At 41.8% G+C, this 18,847-nt stretch overlaps 1 protein-coding gene across 1 annotated transcript; it reads left to right on the top strand.

Moving 5' to 3' along the window:
* Positions 1–4,960: 4,960 nt before the first annotated feature.
* Positions 4,961–17,761, top strand: LOC306924632 (uncharacterized protein). The gene is made up of 3 exons (XM_079503213.1): positions 4,961–5,261; positions 12,725–12,823; positions 16,100–17,761. The coding sequence occupies exons 1-3, from the start codon at positions 5,024–5,026 to the stop codon at positions 17,476–17,478; spliced, it is 1,716 nt and encodes a 571-aa protein (XP_079359339.1). The 5' UTR covers positions 4,961–5,023; the 3' UTR covers positions 17,479–17,761.
* Positions 17,762–18,847: the final 1,086 nt, after the last annotated feature.

Below are 18,847 nucleotides of genomic sequence, written 5' to 3'. Positions count from 1 at the left end.
CATTGCTATTGCTATGTATGCGATAAAGTTCTGATAAGCCGCACAATCTCTGTAGCTGTTCACTGTGTGTTCACTGTTTGCTGACTTGTGTTGATCAAATGATGACAGCACATTATGTAGTAGGTCTCAGCAAGACATTACACACCCTATTTTTACCAGTGCTAAACCCTTTATCCCTAACTTTCTTTGCCTTTTTTTTACTATTTTGAAAAACATGTTTTAATCTTTCAAATAGCCGATCTACAAGCTCACAACGTGTTGATGAAGATTGGCTAGTTGAACAACTTTAATATGTTTTTCAAAAAGGTAAAAGAAAAAAAGAAAGCTGACGTTTAGGGATAAGGGGTTTAGCAGTGCACTGATGAAAATAGGGCCCATAATGTTTTGCATCAAGATTTCTTCTGTTACCTTTTTAAGATTCGTTCAAACCTGAAGATATATATTTGTTTCCAGTCACTTCAATTGCTTCACTTGGTCACACAGGTCAGCGTTGGTATAAAAAAATCACACCCGTGTGAAGTGAGTGGTGCAACTCCGGGTGGGGAGCGGGGGGGGGAAGTTCCAGACCCACAGGAACGCACCCAGGGTGCCGGCCCGATTCCTGGCGAGCCGCCCTGCGTCCGAAACGGTTGAGAAATGACAGAGTTACCGTGTGGGGCGATTGGCTTGTAGACACTAGTAATTTAACTTTGGGAGTGTAAGTGTAACCAAATGGATCCGCTCGTTCACCCAAGACGGTTCTACATATTTAACATAATTCCTGCTACTATATATCATTTATGAGCTGCAAAATTAGTTCCTATGTATTTGCAAACGGTTAGTAGGTCAGTTCAGTTAGAAGTGGATGAATACAATCGAACAGCCAAAACATCTCGGGGGGGGGGGGTTCTGGACAACATCAACGCTGATTGGCTGTCAGCACGCGATGTGTGGAGTCGGGTGGATGCGATGGTCGCTTCAGTTGGATTTTTCAAGCAGGGCGAAGATACTAGGCGGCCGTTCGCACCCTGTTGGCGCAACTTGTCTTATTTGCATTGACTTGGTATGTAATCGCAGCGCTCTAACTATCCAAGTCTGAACGCACCTTCAGTCAAATCACTTCAGAATGAATTAGGGCATGGGCAACTGGCAGCCCGGGGGCAACATTCGGCCTACTAGTGCGCAAGCAGAGCGTGCAAGTACTGTCGACCGCTACAAACTGTCAAATCTCAATCTCATAAGTAGTATTATGAAGTATATCGTAATAAAGATGTGGATTAAAGGACCCAATGCCTTCGATGGTGACGTATATCTCGATCAGTGTCGGGTGGATTAAAGGAAATGCCTCTATGTATATGTATATGTAATGTGTAAGTTGATTAGCGGTATACTGTGGTTACTTTTGATGCGTATGTACCGTCCCAGCATATGACGTCAGGGTATATCATTATAGCTCTCAATGATGACTAGCTCTCAATGATGACGTAATAAAGATGTGGATTAAAGGACCCAATGCCTTCGATGGTGACGTATATCTCGATCAATGTCGGGTGGATTACAGGAATGCCTCTATGTATATGTAATTTGTAAGTTGATTAGTGCTATACTGTGGTTACTTTTGATGCATATGCCCCGTCCCAGCATATGATGTCAGGGTATAACTGCCGTCATATGCTAGCTCTCAATGATGACGTAATAAAGATGTGGATTAAAGGTCCCAATGCCAGAGTGTAATTGGTTTTCGATGGTGACGTAATGACGATATGTTTTAGTGTCGAGAGGATTAGAGGTAATGCTCCTATGTATACATGTATGTAGTCTGGCACCACTGCCGTATCAGGCACAAGTAGTCATTACGTAATTTGCTGGGACGGTGCATACGCATCGTCCTGGGCGAACCTAGTACTTGCGCGCTCTGCTTTCGCAAGTAACTAGAACTGCACTCTGCCGAGTGCCTACTTGCTTGTTGCACACAAGTAGGCCATACATGGCCTACTAGTGCGCAAGCAGAGCGTGCAAGTAATCCCAGCCTCTCTGTGAAAGAACGTTTTCAATATTGAATTATTAGGTTTAGCTATTTGCTATGTATCTTGCTTTTGGAGGAAAAAAAGTAGTATTTTGAAGTATGGTAATGATTACTTATGCCTGTTATGGCAGTGGTGTCAGATTACATACATGTATACATAGGGGCATTACCTTTAGTCCACCCGACACTGAAACATGTCATCGTTACGTCACCATCGATAACCAATTATACCCTGGCATTGGTACATATATTCACCACGTCATGCTCATATGTATGTAATTTCTGAGTTGATTAGTGGTAGTATAATGTGGTTACTCGGGTGGTTTGGGGCCACAGTTTGGGGAGACTGTGGCTCAAGAGGTAGAGCAGGTCGTCCAATGATCCATGGGTCGGCGGTTCGAATCCCGGCTCCTCCTGGCTACATGTCGAAGTGTCCTTGGGCAAGACACTGAACCCCAAATTGCTCCCGATGTGCTGGTTGGTACCTTGCATGGCTTCCGCCGCAATCGGTGTATGAATGTGTGTGTGAATGGGTGAATGTAATGCACAATCTATGTAAAGCGCCTTGGATAAAGGCGCTTTATAGATGCACCATTTACCATTTACATTTGATGTCCCTTTAATCCACCCGACACTGAAACATATTATTACGTCACCATCGTAAACCAATTATACCCTGGCATTGGTACATATCTTCATCACGTCATGGGACATACGCTTCGTAGCATGACGGAAAACATACCTGCACGGTCTGCTTCCGTATGTCCCGTGCCAGCATATGACGTCATATCATATGCTGCTAAGGGACATTGGTACATATCTTCATCACGTCATGGGACATACGCTTCGTAGCATGACGTAAAACATACCTGCACGGTCAGCTTCGTGCCAGCATATGATGTCATATCATATGCTGCTAAGGGACATACGCATCGTAGCACCTGACTGCTTGGCTCAAAACGTGTCGCAGTGCGACACGTTTTGAACCCACCACTGCATTAGGGGATATTGATAATCAGAACAGGTGCAAATAATGTTCCTAATCAGTAGCTGTTCCTTCACAGAAAGTACACTCCATTACAAATTACAATATAGGCCTACTTACTTATCCAAAACCAGGCCTGGACTGACCACTTGACACACCGGGCTGACCAATGAATGGCTGGCCACCCAATTGAAATCTCCCGTGACCCACCCGTGGGTCCCGACCTTAGGTCCCGACCCAGTCTTTGGGAAACAATGCTCTATAGCAGACCTGGGCATTGTACGGCCCGCAGGCCAAATACGGCCCACCGGCTGACTCTGACCGGCCCGCGAAAGATTACTTGATAATCAGAAAATTACCTTATGGGTGGACTAAAACCGCATCTCTTTTATTTTGAAGCCCATGTATTCTCACAGTGCACTGTGAATTGCGTGTGATTGAGAACCTGTCTTCCTTCCTTCACCCCCCTCATATGCGAAAATGTCGGCTTTTTGGATTTATTGTTGACAACAACGTCGGTGAATGCAAATAGCCATGAAGCATGCAGCTCCACAACACAGTAGGCGCAGGCGCATGCTTTGATTACCAAACTTCCTCGCAGGAGGACAAGTTAAATCCCATTATGCTTCATTGCTTTATTTAACCCGCTCTAACCCGCCTCGCCAATAAAGTTAAGATGTTTTAAGATGCTGCCGTGTGGTGTTGCGCCCCGAATGTGGCATGCTTCTGAAGTTCAGAACGCTTGGGCGATGCGCCGTGAGCTTGTGGATCGTCTGTTTTCGGCACACGAGTCGACACCGTTGTACCACAAAGTAAATCTGGCAGAACGAACGTGCACACATCAACATACAGCGCCTTATAATTGTTTTCAGAACGTCGTTTAATGGTTGTGACTCAACACTCATCTCTCGCTGAGTCGCTAGTAAGCAGCGCGCCATGGGTTGTGAAAGAGAGCTACCTCTAATGTTCTCATTGTTAAAAGAAAATGCTAGTATTTACTTTACAGGACTTGTAACTTAAACAAAAACATAGTTTTCAAATGGGAAAGGAAACGTCTCAAGCCTGCAAGTAGAAAGTAAAAAAATCACACCCGTGTGAACTGAGTGGTGCAAGGTCTTATATAGTCTGATCAGCTATGTCAGTGACGTCACACACTAACCATAGCAACCATGCTCGTTTTTTTGGTACGAACAAACACAGGTACACGGGTACACAGGTACAAAGCCAGTTGTTGGAGTGGTTTGCAACACTCAAAAATCACACCCATGTGAAGTGAGGGGCGCTCTTATTGTACATCATCATGATGTAAAATAGTCACTCTGCCTATAATTTGAGTCAAATGTTTCACATTTTGTTTACCATTGCTTAGCAAAACAATGCCAATTACTGCTTTTTATATAGAAATAAAATTGATATTAAGTTCAGCCTTTTGGCCCGGCCCTCCAAAATATTTTCTGTTTCTCATGTGGCCCCTTGGGAAAAATAATTGCCCACCCCTGCTCTATAGCCTACCACCAAGATGGCCACCAGGGGAAAGGAAAAGGGCCGGGGGGTGGGGGTGCCCTTAGGTCGCCCAAAGGGCAAGTTTCTGATAGCAATTTGTCCCCATTATGTGTGTTTAGAGATGTTATTAATAATTTGAAATTCAAAATTAAGATTTCCTACATTTTTTGGTGAGCGGGAAATTTTTTTTAGAGGTAAATGGGGAACATAGAATATTTTTTAGTTGAGTGGGGAACATAGACCCCTGGGAACATAGAACCTTGTTTGCGGGGGTAAGCGGGGAACATAGATCCTGGGGGACTTATGCATTGAAGGAAGCATGAGGTCAGTCTGTTGCTCTCCCCCTAGCCTAGGAGGTCTGTCTAGCGTCTACTTGGCTAAATTCTTCAAATATTACTTTATTCCACCAGGGGGCGATCGGTAATAAGGAACTGTGTTGACTCGGAAGTTAATGCGTCTTGTTGTTTAATGTTTATCAGTTGCGATTTGGTGTCACACGGTGAGCAGAGCAACAAAGAGCGTGGTGAAAAATGTCTCAAAAACGAGTGAAGTTGTTTCAAATGGAGTCTCTACGGCTGTCGATGAATGAACGCATGGCGTCGGTGAGAGAGGACATATCGTGTGTTGTCAACGAGCGCCTCAGTTCGGTGGAACAGTTCATGTTCAGCCTCTTTCAGAGAGAGATAGAGACACTAGAAACTCTGCTGGAGAGACAAGACAAACTGCTGGACGTGATTTTACAGCCACATGTCAAACTACACAGAGCAGGTTTGTTATTTTATTTGTATTTCAAACACATGCTGTAGGCTACACACGTTTGAGGCCGCTGCTACTTTAATTAGCTAAACCAAGCTTAAATGGTCAAAATTTTACATTCGACCTTTAGCTCCAACCTCAGATTAATTGTTGAGGGGCGCTAGCCCCTCCCATGCCCAGCTTTGTGTGTCTGTGTACCTTAGAGTATACTCTGTGTGTGCCCTATATAGCGGTGATTTGATTGGCTGAGGGCTTAGAAAGTGATTGGCCGGAATGTGATGATGATAAGAGCGCCCCTTACTTCACACAAGTGTGATTTTTATCTACGAGTGTCTTAGGTATCTAGTACCTACGCGTATAGTTTGCTTCCGAGCATAGACATGGTAACGCCACACGTGCCTCTCATTGGCCTATCGACACTGCCCATATTGGTACTGTAATAAATGTGAGTTCTATCGTCCTACAACTTGTAGGGATAAATATCAACCCTGGAAGCACCACAGACAACAATGTACAAATGTACATGAGCTTTATTATAATGCTTGACAGTTACATAAAATAGTATGCAGAATAAGTATGAATTACAGTACATTAACATTAACACCAATAGTAAAACCAGGTATAAACTGCAGGCCTATATAAATACAATGTCTCTTAAATAATCAGTGCATCCATGCTAGACCTAGAATGCCTGTGATCATTGAATTAACTTCGTAAATTTTCATATATCATAGGCATAGAACGGTCGCTACTGTCCCTGGTTGAATTAAATTGTGTGCGGCCTGAATGTGATAAATGCTCCGTTTGTACTCACCCATTAAATAATTCCAAAAACGTGGAATGAAATATGGTCCTCTAGTTTTATATCCATGTGAAAGTTCTGGCACAAAACGTGTATTTAGTAAATTATCTCCACTTTTTCAAGAGATGCACACGGACGTCTTTCTCTCCGGGCGAGGGGGGACTGGAATGATCGATGAACTGATTTTAGACATCATCACCAATTGACAAGGGAAACACAAAAGTTTGGGTCACACAATTGGCAGGTGGTGTGATTAATTACCCAGCACCTATCGCAAGGCACCTGCCAATTGTGTGACCCAAACTTTTGTGTTTCCCTTGTCAATTGGTGATGACGTCTAAAATCAGTTCATCGATCATTCCAGTCCCCCCCCCTATGCCTATGATACATGAAAATTTACGAAGTTAATTAAATGATCACAGGCATTCTAGGTCTACATCCATGCAGGCAATACACAATACAATGTCTCCTCATATGGGTACTTAACTCGCCGTGGTGGCGGATCCTCCCCTGGGGTCTTTGCTTGTGACGCCGTCCAACTCCCCGGGGAGCTGCGTGTCGGACGACGTGACGTGCGGACAAGTTAACGTTCAGTCCTTCTCAGATCGCAGGTCTGCGGAGGAGCAACGTGAGCACACACTCTCTAAAGCCCCCTCTATCTAACTACAGGAGACCGCAGGTGTAGTCTCCCCGCCTGCTGATTTATGGCAACTAGCTCCCCCTCACTACCTGTCTTCACCGTCGGCAAGACTAACACCTGCGAACGGCCACCTCCCGCACCCAGAGTGCCGCTTCACAAGACATGGGCTCCAATGACGCACAAACGTCTAAGTGTCACTTTTATACTGGCGTCCTATAGTCACCACATTGCTCACATTGCTAGGGCCCATGCCCCACCTATATGCGGAGCATTTTGACAGCATAGGCTGGCTCAGGGTGGAAGACGAAGTCAAGCAATTGAAGATGAGCCTGACATTCAAAATTGTAAATGCAACTTTGCCCTCTGTACCCACTTACTTGACTAATTACTTTAAAAAAGTGACCCACAGCCATAATACTAGAGGGAGCGTGAACAACGATCTGGTGCCACCCATTTATAAAACAAATATGGGCAAATTCACCTTCCAAAGCACTGCTACCCAGGTGTGGAATGCCCTCCCCCATCCCTCAAAACAAACAAATCTCTGGCTTCCTTCAAGACAGGCCTAAAAATTCCCCTATCAGCAGGTCAAAGAGAGAGGAGGCCCCAGCCTCTTTATACTAATAATCCCCTTCCGATTAACTTCGCCCCCAACCTGTGCATACTGTATATTTCATGTTTAGAGGAAATTTATATGCTGTTATATCAACTGTTGTTACTGTGTTAAATTATTATTCATGTCATGTGTGAGTGGATGGGACCCGAATGGAAGGCCGCAAGGTCTTTCTTCGGTGAAATCCTTTTTCGGACAAAACAAATGCCTGACTGTACATTGTGCTGTTTGCATTTATATGTTGCCTAATAAAATATTCAACAAAAAAAAACAAACAGCTGAATTCAATGCATGCAATCACTGTCCCCGTTCGTTTACCACGCCTGCCTGTGTGGCGTCATTGATGAGTGCGTGTTCACACGCACGCAAATCACAGTACTCTTGGGCCTTCACTGCATGTCCTCCGAGACGCGTACGCTGTTGTGAGGAATAATACAAGAGAATGACACGCGCGACAGAATGCAGCCTTCTTCTAACTTGTACGTTCTTTCTAGAATAGGCAAACTAATATTGTTTGCTTTGATTGATTAATCGATTGAACACGTACGATTTGATTTGGGTGTGTTGTGTGTTGTCTAAATAAAGTGTGATTATCGTGTATTAATCTAATTATAGTAAACTAATACTATTATACTAAAAAGGATAAAGATGAAGGGAAAATAGAGCTTTTTACAGTACAATAATGTTTCAAGTTTACACGTACAAATGTATTACACAATAATCAACACAAACACTTTATTTAGAACACACCCAAATCAAATCATTTTACGTCGTACATGTTCAATCAATTATTCCATCAAAGCAAACGGCATGTTAGTTTGCCTCTCTACAAAAATAAAGGTTACAAGTTACACAGGGCTTAAAGCCAAAAAAAATCCCAAGACTGAAAAAGATTTTTTGCAAATCTGCACTGATCTCATTAAATGAACCCTATGAAATCCTCAGGACTGAAATCAGTCCCCAGGACTGAGAACTTTAAGCCCTGAGTTACAGTTCTCTTTTATCATGCCGTACTTTTATTATTTCAAACCACGGAGTAACCTCGCATCTGACTATCCAGCATAGCTATATCCACCTCGGAGGACAGTCAAGACGGGCAGTGTTGGTAGGCCAATCAGAGGCAGACGGTGTCGGTGCGTTACCATGTCTATGCTTGAACGCAAACTAGATATACGCAATACCTACCTAGCCACAATTTGCAACACTAGATTTTTTTTAAATAATGGGATGAATCTAGAGTTGCAATTCCATCCGTTGACATCCAATTGATCCAAATTGCATTACCGATCTGCTTGTACAACGTTAAACTCACCAGCTGTAGGGAAAGCTTGAATTTCCTCTTTCAAACTGCAGAGTGTTTATTTCATTAACGTCCACCGTAGACATTGCTTTGAGCTACTTTCTGTCAATAAATTCCGTGCTGTGATATTTTGTTGGAGTTTGGAAGCACTCAAGTGACTTCGACGCTTCCAATCTCCAGCTACAATTCCCATAATGCTTTGGTGCACTACTCCTCCTTGTGGATAGGGAGAGGGCTGTCTTAGTCTTACTGAGACAACATATAGTCCAGGAATGAAGTGAGCCCAGTGTCCATGACATCATGGACACTGGGCTCACTACTAAAATCTAAAATATCTAAAACCACATATTACACACATTGATAAGTTTTGATATCCTTATCGATCGATTGACTGGTTAGTTGATAAGCAGCGTTTTTGTAAAACATCTGAGAAAACACGAAGCCTGCCAGAAACGAGGAACACGAGAAACTCCTTTTGTCTCGTGGCACACCAAACCCGAGAAAGCCGTGAACTAGCTTTTACATTAATTATAGCTTAATTAAACTCTTGCACATCTTCTGTGTTAATCCCAGACTCTCGGTCACATACCGACCTACGGTGAACTATAGAACTAATTTCGGTCACACACTGCAGTAGGGTCGAAGTATAGTTCTGTTTCAAAGGAGCATTGGCATGAGAAAACACCCCAGCCAGCTTAGCAGCTCACATAGCATGTGATCCGCACGCACGCACACACACCACCACACACACACACACCCCACACACACACACTCCACCCCTAGAGAAAAGAGAAAAGAAACGACACTCACAGCTGCGATCCGCACACACGAGAAAGAGAGAGAGCAAGCTTGGGTGTCAGGTTTCCACAGATGCGCGCACGCACGGACACACACACACACGCCCCTCGGCTCCGAGAGAACGGAGAGAGAGAGAGCAAGCATGGGTGTCAGGTTTCCACAGACACACACCCCGCCCCGCCCCTCGGCTCCGAGAGAACGGGGAGAGAGAGAGCAAGCATGGCTTGTTGGGGTACACCAACACCCCCGATAAGAGAACTAAACGTTCCTACTTCAAACAGATCCACAAAGCACCCGTGCATGTAAAAGTAGAAATAATATGCGTGTAAAACATCCATCACTGATCTCCTCCTTCCGTGTGTCTATTTGCTGGTAAAATGTATTTGTTTTCTCCAACACACTACCCCTGGCCACAATAAATGTATAAAAGTAAAAGTATGCTGGATCCGTGGCCATTAGGCTACTGATCAGAACATATCCACGGCGTGTCATCTCCGAGTGTCTGTCCATTGCTTTCACCGGTAAAATGTATGTGTCTCCTGAATAAACCTGTGTGTGTACGCACGCACACATGTGGTATGCTTATAGCTGGCAGCTCATACAAAGATATGTGACTTTTTTTTCATTTCTTTTTTCATGTCCTGTCATGAAAGCAGGGAGTCATAGCTTCAAATTGACATATGTTCAGTTTGACCCACCAGTTTTGGAGATATGGCAAATCTGGTCACATATATGCATTTCTTTGAAAGAAACAGCTTTTTATTTTTCTTCTACTCGGGCTACATATCCTTGCCATATATAAAATGAAACCTTAGGATGTCAAGTGTAATTTGAAAAAATAAAAAGGTTTCTAGCATGTACCATTGTGAAAATATTAGGCTCTGAAAGCAGCATTGTCTTTGGGGATTTGTGACAACAATCTGGTTTGACCGCTTATACTTTCACAATGGTACATGATAGAAACGTTTGATATAGCCTATGGCATGGGTATGTAGCCATAATAGAACCTAGCCTATAGGTTCATGTTTTAGGTTGTTATTAGAGAAAGTAAAAGATGACTGTTAATTTATTTTTTAATTTGCTGCTGCCTACTACACCCCGATAAATTACATCTGGCCACAAAAGATCACAGGATCTATTGAATGTGAAGGTAGCCTACTGGGGGGAAGCCACACTGTGTGTCATAGGCCCAATATGTCAGTTCGACACATTCAATAGATTCTGATCACTCTTATTGTCATTTGTTAAATAAGTGGGCAAATCTGTGGATGTATTTTTATTCCCTATTACCTGATTTAGGATTTTCCAAGTACCTTTAAGATTATTTTTGTTTTCTTCTAACCTTTTGTTATAGTATTCTTTCTTTGCTTGTCTCATTATGATTACCAATTCATTTTTATACACCTGTCCTGTATTTCATAAAATCTCTATAAAGTTTGTTTTTCTTTTTGCATGCATTAACTTATTTATTGATTCCTCCGTTCTTACCCTAACATATCTGTGACAATTTTCCTCTTTCTTACTCTTTATTTGACTGTTGAATGTTACAAATACAGGCAAATGATCGCTTATGTCATTTATTATTAACCCACTCTTGATATCGTTCTCTAATACATTGATAAAAATGTTGTCAATCAATGTTGCGCTAGTTGTCGTAATTCGACTGGGCTTGGTAATTAAGGGGTAAAACCCTTTACTATAGTTGGTTTATCAAACACAGGATAAGATGTAAATTCGTATATATATATATATATAATGTGTCCAGAAAATGTATCTCCACAAATTTCTTGTCTTATTTTCATTTAATCCATTCATTAGTTCTTCCAATTTGTCTTTGAACATTTCTACATTAGTCAAATATTTATTTGACCATTGACGATACAGGGCCAGGCAGTGACATCTTTGTATGTGCGTTCCTTGGCCAAACGCAGACAGCATTACATTCACAGAAAACCACTCAGTGATAGAACCACAGACTTTTTGATTTATTATGATAATTAACTGTCAAGTTTAATAGGACTAATTTCTTCACGGTGATTAACAATTAAATAGTAACGTCCTTAATTCCAAATCTATCTTATATAAATGCTAGATATGCACAATGTACATTTATAAGCCATGTCATACATACATACATACATCTCAAAACCGCTCTCAAAGGGCACCTACGGATGGCTGCAATTCGAAACTGGCCCCGTAAAATCTGAATCCCCCCCCACCGCCCCCCCCTTTTTCCCCTCACTGTATATGTTTCTTTTCCCTTTTTACCTCCATTATGATGAATTCCTGTACTGTTCTTTGTCTATATAGAAGTGTCTATTTGTACGTCTCTAAATGTTTTGATGAATTGAACATGGTGGACCCTGTTGTAAACAAGTGTAATGCTTAATTGGGTCGTTCACTCACAGTTAACAGCCTTTGTATTGAGTTTGTGCTTGAAATGTACTGTAATTCTGCAAACTGTTAATACAATTTTCAATCAATCAATCAAAACACAAGGATGTCATACAATTAACTTATCATTTCGGTCGGCCTCATGGTGGCGCTATAACAACCCACTTTACGCTTTGGCTTATAACTCTTGAACCGTATGTCGTAAAATCAAAAAGTTTTTCCCCTAGATTCCTGCTCCTCCTACAGATTTTGTCCAAATCTCACAGAAATTTGTTGATATTGTGTTTAGGATCCAAGATGGCCGCAGCACCAGGAGGGGTGGGGCAGAGGTGAGCGGGCGGGGTCGACATATGACCTTACTGGGCTGCATTCAAGACACTTGCCTTGTGTCTGACACCTGACTTGTGTCTGAACACAGCTTTGATGAGTTCTGCCCCCCCTCCCTCCCATCAAACAAAATGTTTGGTCAAACCATATGGGCTTCCATTGGAAATGCATTGGAGTGGCCATTAAACACAGACACAAGACAAACGCAAGACGGGTGTCTTGAATTTGTGAACGCAGCCCAGTAAGGGCATATGTCGACCCCACCCGCTCACTACCGCCCCACCCCCTCCTGGTCCTGTGGCCATCTTGGATCCTAAAACACAATATAAACAAAGGGAGAGAGGTGGGGCCGAGAAAGGCCCTTATTCCATTTTCATCCATAGGGGGCGCCACAGATGCGGAAAAAATATTTTTGGGAGAATAAATCCCCTCCGAATTACTTACGCATGATCACAGGGGTGACGTGACATTGTAATTGCCTGGCAAAATTATTGTGAGGGGCCTATATAAGCGATTGCGGCAACCACACATTTTTCCAAAATTGTGACTTCTAGTTCTATTCGTCATAAATCAACGTCCTTATTCTATTCCTTCATTCCAGACCAGTGTGTGGAGACCAGCCTGCAGGTGAAGATGAGTTCTCCTCAACCATCCTGGACTGTTTCTGTTAAACTGGAACCTGAAGACCACCTGGACACCAGTAAGTTTCATGCTCTTGTCTCTTTCTTGTTTCTTTCTTTAATTCTCTTCTGTTGTAGGACTACCTAGGTTTGCCAACTTCCAGAGTTTAAAATAAGGGACACCTCCATGCAGCAAAAAGTGCGGTTACAGTTAAGGGTCAGACTAATGAGCGGTCAGACTAATGCCACGCTACCCCAAGAAAACCGAAATGCATAGAAAACGAGATACAGCGAGGTATTTTAGCGACGTGCGTCGTGATGACACTTATTTCATTATGCCATAAATCGATCAAATCTTAACATTTTGAAATAGTTCAAATATCTGTGTAATCATTGAACTCCCAGCTTTCAGTTGATGTATAGACAGTGAGATATAGACTTATTTTGTAGATGCTATCAAGCGAAAAGGACACTTTGGATTAATCAAACAGAATTGCGCTGAAAAGTCGCCTGGGACTTATACATCGCAACGTAAGTCGAGATGTATAAGCCGCACATCACGACCTATAGCTATACGTCGAGACGTATAAGCGGTACATCGATACGCGCGTTGTACGTCTATAAAGGATCTCGACCCCTCCTGGAGAAAACTCACATTTCAGGTCTCTAGTACCCTGCCTCCTGCCCCGTGTCTCAAAACATTCTTTAACCCCATTAACAGCTTCTGCATCTTAGCTAGGCGGGAAATTGCTGTTTTCAATACATGATAGTTCAGTTGGTGATAAAAGCATGAAATTCGGCACAGATGACCTTCATATGACCCTAATCGATAATCAACCTCGGGCCACGCAGAATTTCAAATTTTTCAAGGTGGCCCGCGAGTTTCAAAAATGGCTGCAACTGGACATACGTTTTGGACTATATCACTTCACTGGGACTGTAAATATTTTTATTTCCCCTCATTTTGATGTAAGAGAATATGTTCTGGAGGTATTTCTACCAAGTACGATATAAGAAGTAACATGAGGTTCCAATATGGCGGCATGTTTTCCAATATGGCTGCCAATAAACTGCATAAATGTACATCTGCTCATGGTTAATGCACAGTTGGTGATACAAACATGATATTTGGCACAGATCACCTTTATGACACCCTAATTCATTATCAACCTTGGGCCACGCAGAATTCCTAAATTTGTCAAGATGGCCGCCAGTTTTCAAAATCCCTGCAACTGGACCTACGTTTTGGACAATATCACTTTGCTGGAGCTGAATCTTTGATTTCCCCCTAATTTTGATATAAGAGAATATGTTCTGGAGGTGTTTCTACCAAAAATAACATTAAGTTCCAATATGGTGGCATGTTTTCCAATATGGCTGCCGATAAATTGCATAACTGTACTACTCATGGTTCATGGCTCATGGTTAATCCACAGTTGGTGATACAAGCATGACATTTGGCACAGATCACCTTTATACCACCCTGATTGGTAATCAACCTCGGGCCGTGCATAATTCCTCAATTTGTCAAGATGGCCAACAGGTTTCGCCAGTTGAAATGGCTTCAACAGGGCCTACGTTTTGGACTATATCCTTTTGCTGAGACTGTCATTTTATTTTATTTCCCCCTCATTTTGATATAAGACAATATGTTCTGGAGGTATTTCTACGAAGTAAGTTCAGAAATAACATTAGGTTCCAATATGGTGGCATGTTTTCCAATATGGCTGCCGATAAATTGCATGAATGTACTTCTGCTCATGGATAATACACAGTTGGTGATACAAGCATGAAATATGGCACAGATCACCTTTATACCACCCTAATTGGTAATCAACCTTGTATCATGCAGAATTCCACAATTTGTGAAGATGGCTGACAGGTTTAAAAAATCCCAAAAGCCCAATTGACAAGTTTTTATTGTGTTATTGCAGTACCAGGGCACACTGGTTGACACTATAGCTGTGATACTCAGCATGGGGTTCAATGCTAATACATTTTCTAGTTTCCTAAATGCTGTTTAAAATTAAATTAAAGTTAAACAGCCGCACCTGTATTGACAAGATGTGCCAGCGCGGGAGAGCCAAGCCAAGGAAGACAGGGCTTTAGTCTTTCGGAAGGTGTACATGTGATCTTACTTGGTAGAAATACCTCCAGAACATGTTATCTTATATCAAAATTAGGGGAAAATCAAAGATTCAGCCTCAGCAAAGTGCTATAGTATCAAAAAATGAGGGGGTAATTAAAAAATACAGCCCCTATTTCAACTGGCGAAAACTGCGGCCATCTTGAAAAATGGAGGAATTCTGCGTGGCCCGAGGTTGATTATCAATTAGGGTGGTATAAAGGTGATCTGTGCCAAATGCCATGCTTGTATCACCAACTGTGGATTAACCATGAGCAGATGTACACTTATGCAATTTATCAGCAGCCATATTGGAAAACATGCCACCATATTGGAACTTAATGTTATTTTTGGTAGAAATACCTCCAGAACATATTCTCTTATATCAAAATTAGGGGAAAATCAAAGATTCAGCCTCAGCAAAGTGCTATAGTCCAAAACGTAGGTCCAGTTGCAGCCATTTTGAAAACTGGCGGCCATCTTGACAAATTTAGGAATTCTGCGTGGCCCACGGTTGATATGCAGTTTATTGGCAGCCATATTGGAAAACATGCCGCCATATTGAAACCTAAAGTTATTTTGATCTTATTTGGTAGAAATACCTCCAGAACATATTCTCCTATATCAAAATGATGGTGAAATCAAAGATTTACAGTCCTAGCAAAGTGATATAGTCCAAAACGTATAGGTCCAATTGCAAACTGGCAGCCATCTTGAAAAATGGTGGAATTCTGTGTGGCCCGAGGTTGATTATCAATTAGGGTTATATGAAGGTCATCTGTGCCAAATGTCATGCTTTTATCACCAACTGAACTGTCCTGCCTAGCTATCCTCTTTTCTCTTAAACATCTGAATAATTGTTTGTTGCATTGTGCTTCATTTTTTTAAAATTGCCTTCTCCAACAAAGGTTGCCGGTGTATATAATTTCCCTTCAAGTGATGTTTTTCTTCCAGAAGTGATTTGAACCCATCAGAACTATGATCACAATATTTATTTCTTAAAAAAAAACAAAAAACAGAAACCTAGTTAATCACGCCAAAAAGTGTATTTACCAAATGATCTGGGAAATGTGTGCTGCCTCCTATGTTTGCACACGATTGTTGTTTGTGCATGCAGGTTGTATGTGTGTATAGCTGTCTGATCAATGGGACAATCAAATGTAGATTAGTCTTTTTTTTGTTAAGTTAAAACATTAATTGTTCTTTTTTTCTCATTGTATCTTTTGCCTAGATTTCCTGCACCTGTCTGTCTATAAAGAGGAGGTTTCACCCGAACAGCAGGAGAGGAGCCCCAGTCTGGTCCAGGAGGAACCAGAAGCTCCACACATTAAAGAGGAACAGGAAGATCTACTTCAAAGACCAGAAGAGGCTGATGGGTCAACGTTGACATTACTAGCTGTGAAAAGTGAAGGTGATGATGAAAACATAGATACAGAGCCTGTAGCCAGCACCTCGACTGAATACATGAAAACAGCTGATGTAGAGGACTGTGGAACATCACAACAAACATGTAATGACCTCTCTTCACACCATTCTGAATCTGACATCACCGAAGACAGTGATGAGTGGGAGGAGGAGACCAGAGTGGTCAATCAGACGGCTTTAAAAACACTTAAGTCGCATGTGACACAACATGTTAAAGGAGACAGAAACACAGATGATGATGATGATTCCAAAGATGTGGAATCGTCTAAACAACCTCACTCCATTAGGAGAGACACAGGGAAGAAAGGCAAAATGTTTAGTAAAAAGATACATTTGAAGAAGCACATGATGACTCATGCAGGGGAAAAACCCTTTACTTGTACAGTTTGTGGTAAAGGCTGTGTTTACAGGTGTCAACTAAAAATACACATGATGACTCATACAGGGGAAAGGCCCTTCACTTGTACAGTTTGTGGTAAAGGCTGTGTTCTCAGGAGTAACCTAAAAATACACATGATGACTCATACAGGGGAAAAGCCCTTTACTTGTACAATTTGTGGTAAAGGCTGTGTTAACACAAGTAATCTAAAATCACACATGAAGACTCATACAGGGGAATTGCCCTTTACATGTACAGTTTGTGGCAAAGGCTTTTCTCAAATGACTAATTTAAAAATGCACATGATTCGAACGAATAATCTTAAACAACACATGATGACTCATATGGTGGAAAAACCTCATACAGAAAAACCCTTTTGTACAGTTTGCGGGAAAGGCTGTTTTAATCTAAAATCACACATGATGACTCATACAGGGGAATGGGCCTTTAATTGTACAGTTTGTGGCAAAGGCTTTTCTCAAATTAATAATCTAAAAATACACATGAGGATACACACAGGGGAAAAACCATTTATGTGTACAGTTTGTGGCAAAGGCTTTGCTCAAACTAATAATCTAAAAATACACATGAGGATACACACAGGGGAAAAACCATTTATGTGTACAGTTTGTGGCAAAGGCTTTGCTCAAAAGAATAATCTAAAAACACACATGAGGTTACATGTAGGGGAAAAACCATTTATGTGTACAGTTTGTGGCAAAGGCTTTTCACAAAAGAATAATCTAAAAACACACATGAGGATACATGCAGGGGAAAAGCCCTTTACAGTTTGTGGCGACAACTAGTCAAAGTGTCTCATGTGACTGTCAGGACTCGTGCAAGAAAGAAATACACAGATTGTGCTCTAGATTCAGTCAAAACTATTTTCTGCAGATGCACTTGAGGACTGATACAAATTTGTTGCTGGATGCCAATGACAAGTTACAATATATTTGAATGCATACATTCACCTTGATTGACTCAGTTCTTGTGTTCCTGTTGTATTGCTTTTCTCTTTTTTGGTATTTCCAACATTTCATGTGACCAGCCATATTTCTATGTATGCAATAAAGTTCTGACCGCACAATCTCTAGCTGTTCACTGTGTGTTCACTGTTTTTTTTTTTGGACGCTTCCTTTTGCTTTAATTAAGGAACCAAGAAGTCACAAAGTGACTTGGGTCACTTATTGTTTTTGTGTTTTTTCTTCTTCTTCTCCTTCCGACAAAAATACCTGTTCTGGCTGAACTGTGCAGTCGGTTTTCGCGAAACGCGGTAATCTGGTAAAGGGCCATGCCAAACGGTGACTATGCGAAGCCCGTGGCGATTGGCCAAATGGTGGCGCTATAGCACTCAATTGAAATTGCAAACTTTGAACATGCAAATCTCATGAACCGTTTGACCGTTGGCAATGACACTTTGATACACATATATGTCTCCTCATGACGAACAACTTCCGGGTTCTGACTTTTGACCTCTGACCTTTAGATCACCCACCATTTTGAATTATATGAAAAGCAGTTAAAATGAAAGTGAAAAAATACATCCATGCAGCGTCATATGCTTATGTCACTTTACAGTATAGTAGAGGGTCATGCCAAATGGCACTGAAAGCAGTCTTACTCCAATTGGCCAAAGGGGGGCGCTATAGCAATATTTTGAAAATTAAACCTTTGAACAGTCATAACTCATGCTTTGTTAGGCCAAAATTCATGGCACTTCTTTCCACATGTTCCTTGACTCATGGGGAACACATCTGTCACTTTGACAAGTAAGCTCCACCCTCAGATATCCTGCCATTTTGAGCAGTTGCTTATTACGTGATTTTCTGCCTGGATCTTTGAGAGATTTGCGTGAAACGTTCTACACACAATTTATGGACCAGTACTTAAATCCCAGTTGAAGAGAAGTTTGTACGTGAAAACATGAACAGCTAACACACTGTAGTAATGGATAGTGACATGACCAAAACAAGGACACACATAATTGTCATCAAAAACAATTTACAATGGAGTAACTGATTGTCTCCGTGTTGCTCAGTCAGTAGAGCTCTTGCCCTTTGACCACAAGGTTGTTGGTTCAAATCCGGGTACCAACAACTCAGCCCGTGAGTCTTATTTGTGCATATTGTTCTTATTGCGTATTGTCTTCTTTCTTGGTCCCGCCTTATCGCTGCT

This window comes from Electrona antarctica, assembly GCF_951216825.1.
Source record: "Electrona antarctica genome assembly, chromosome: 6".
Classification (NCBI taxonomy): domain Eukaryota; kingdom Metazoa; phylum Chordata; class Actinopteri; order Myctophiformes; family Myctophidae; genus Electrona; species Electrona antarctica.
The sequence above is the reverse complement of the archived record's forward strand: the minus strand, read 5'-3'. Positions and strand labels throughout refer to the sequence as shown.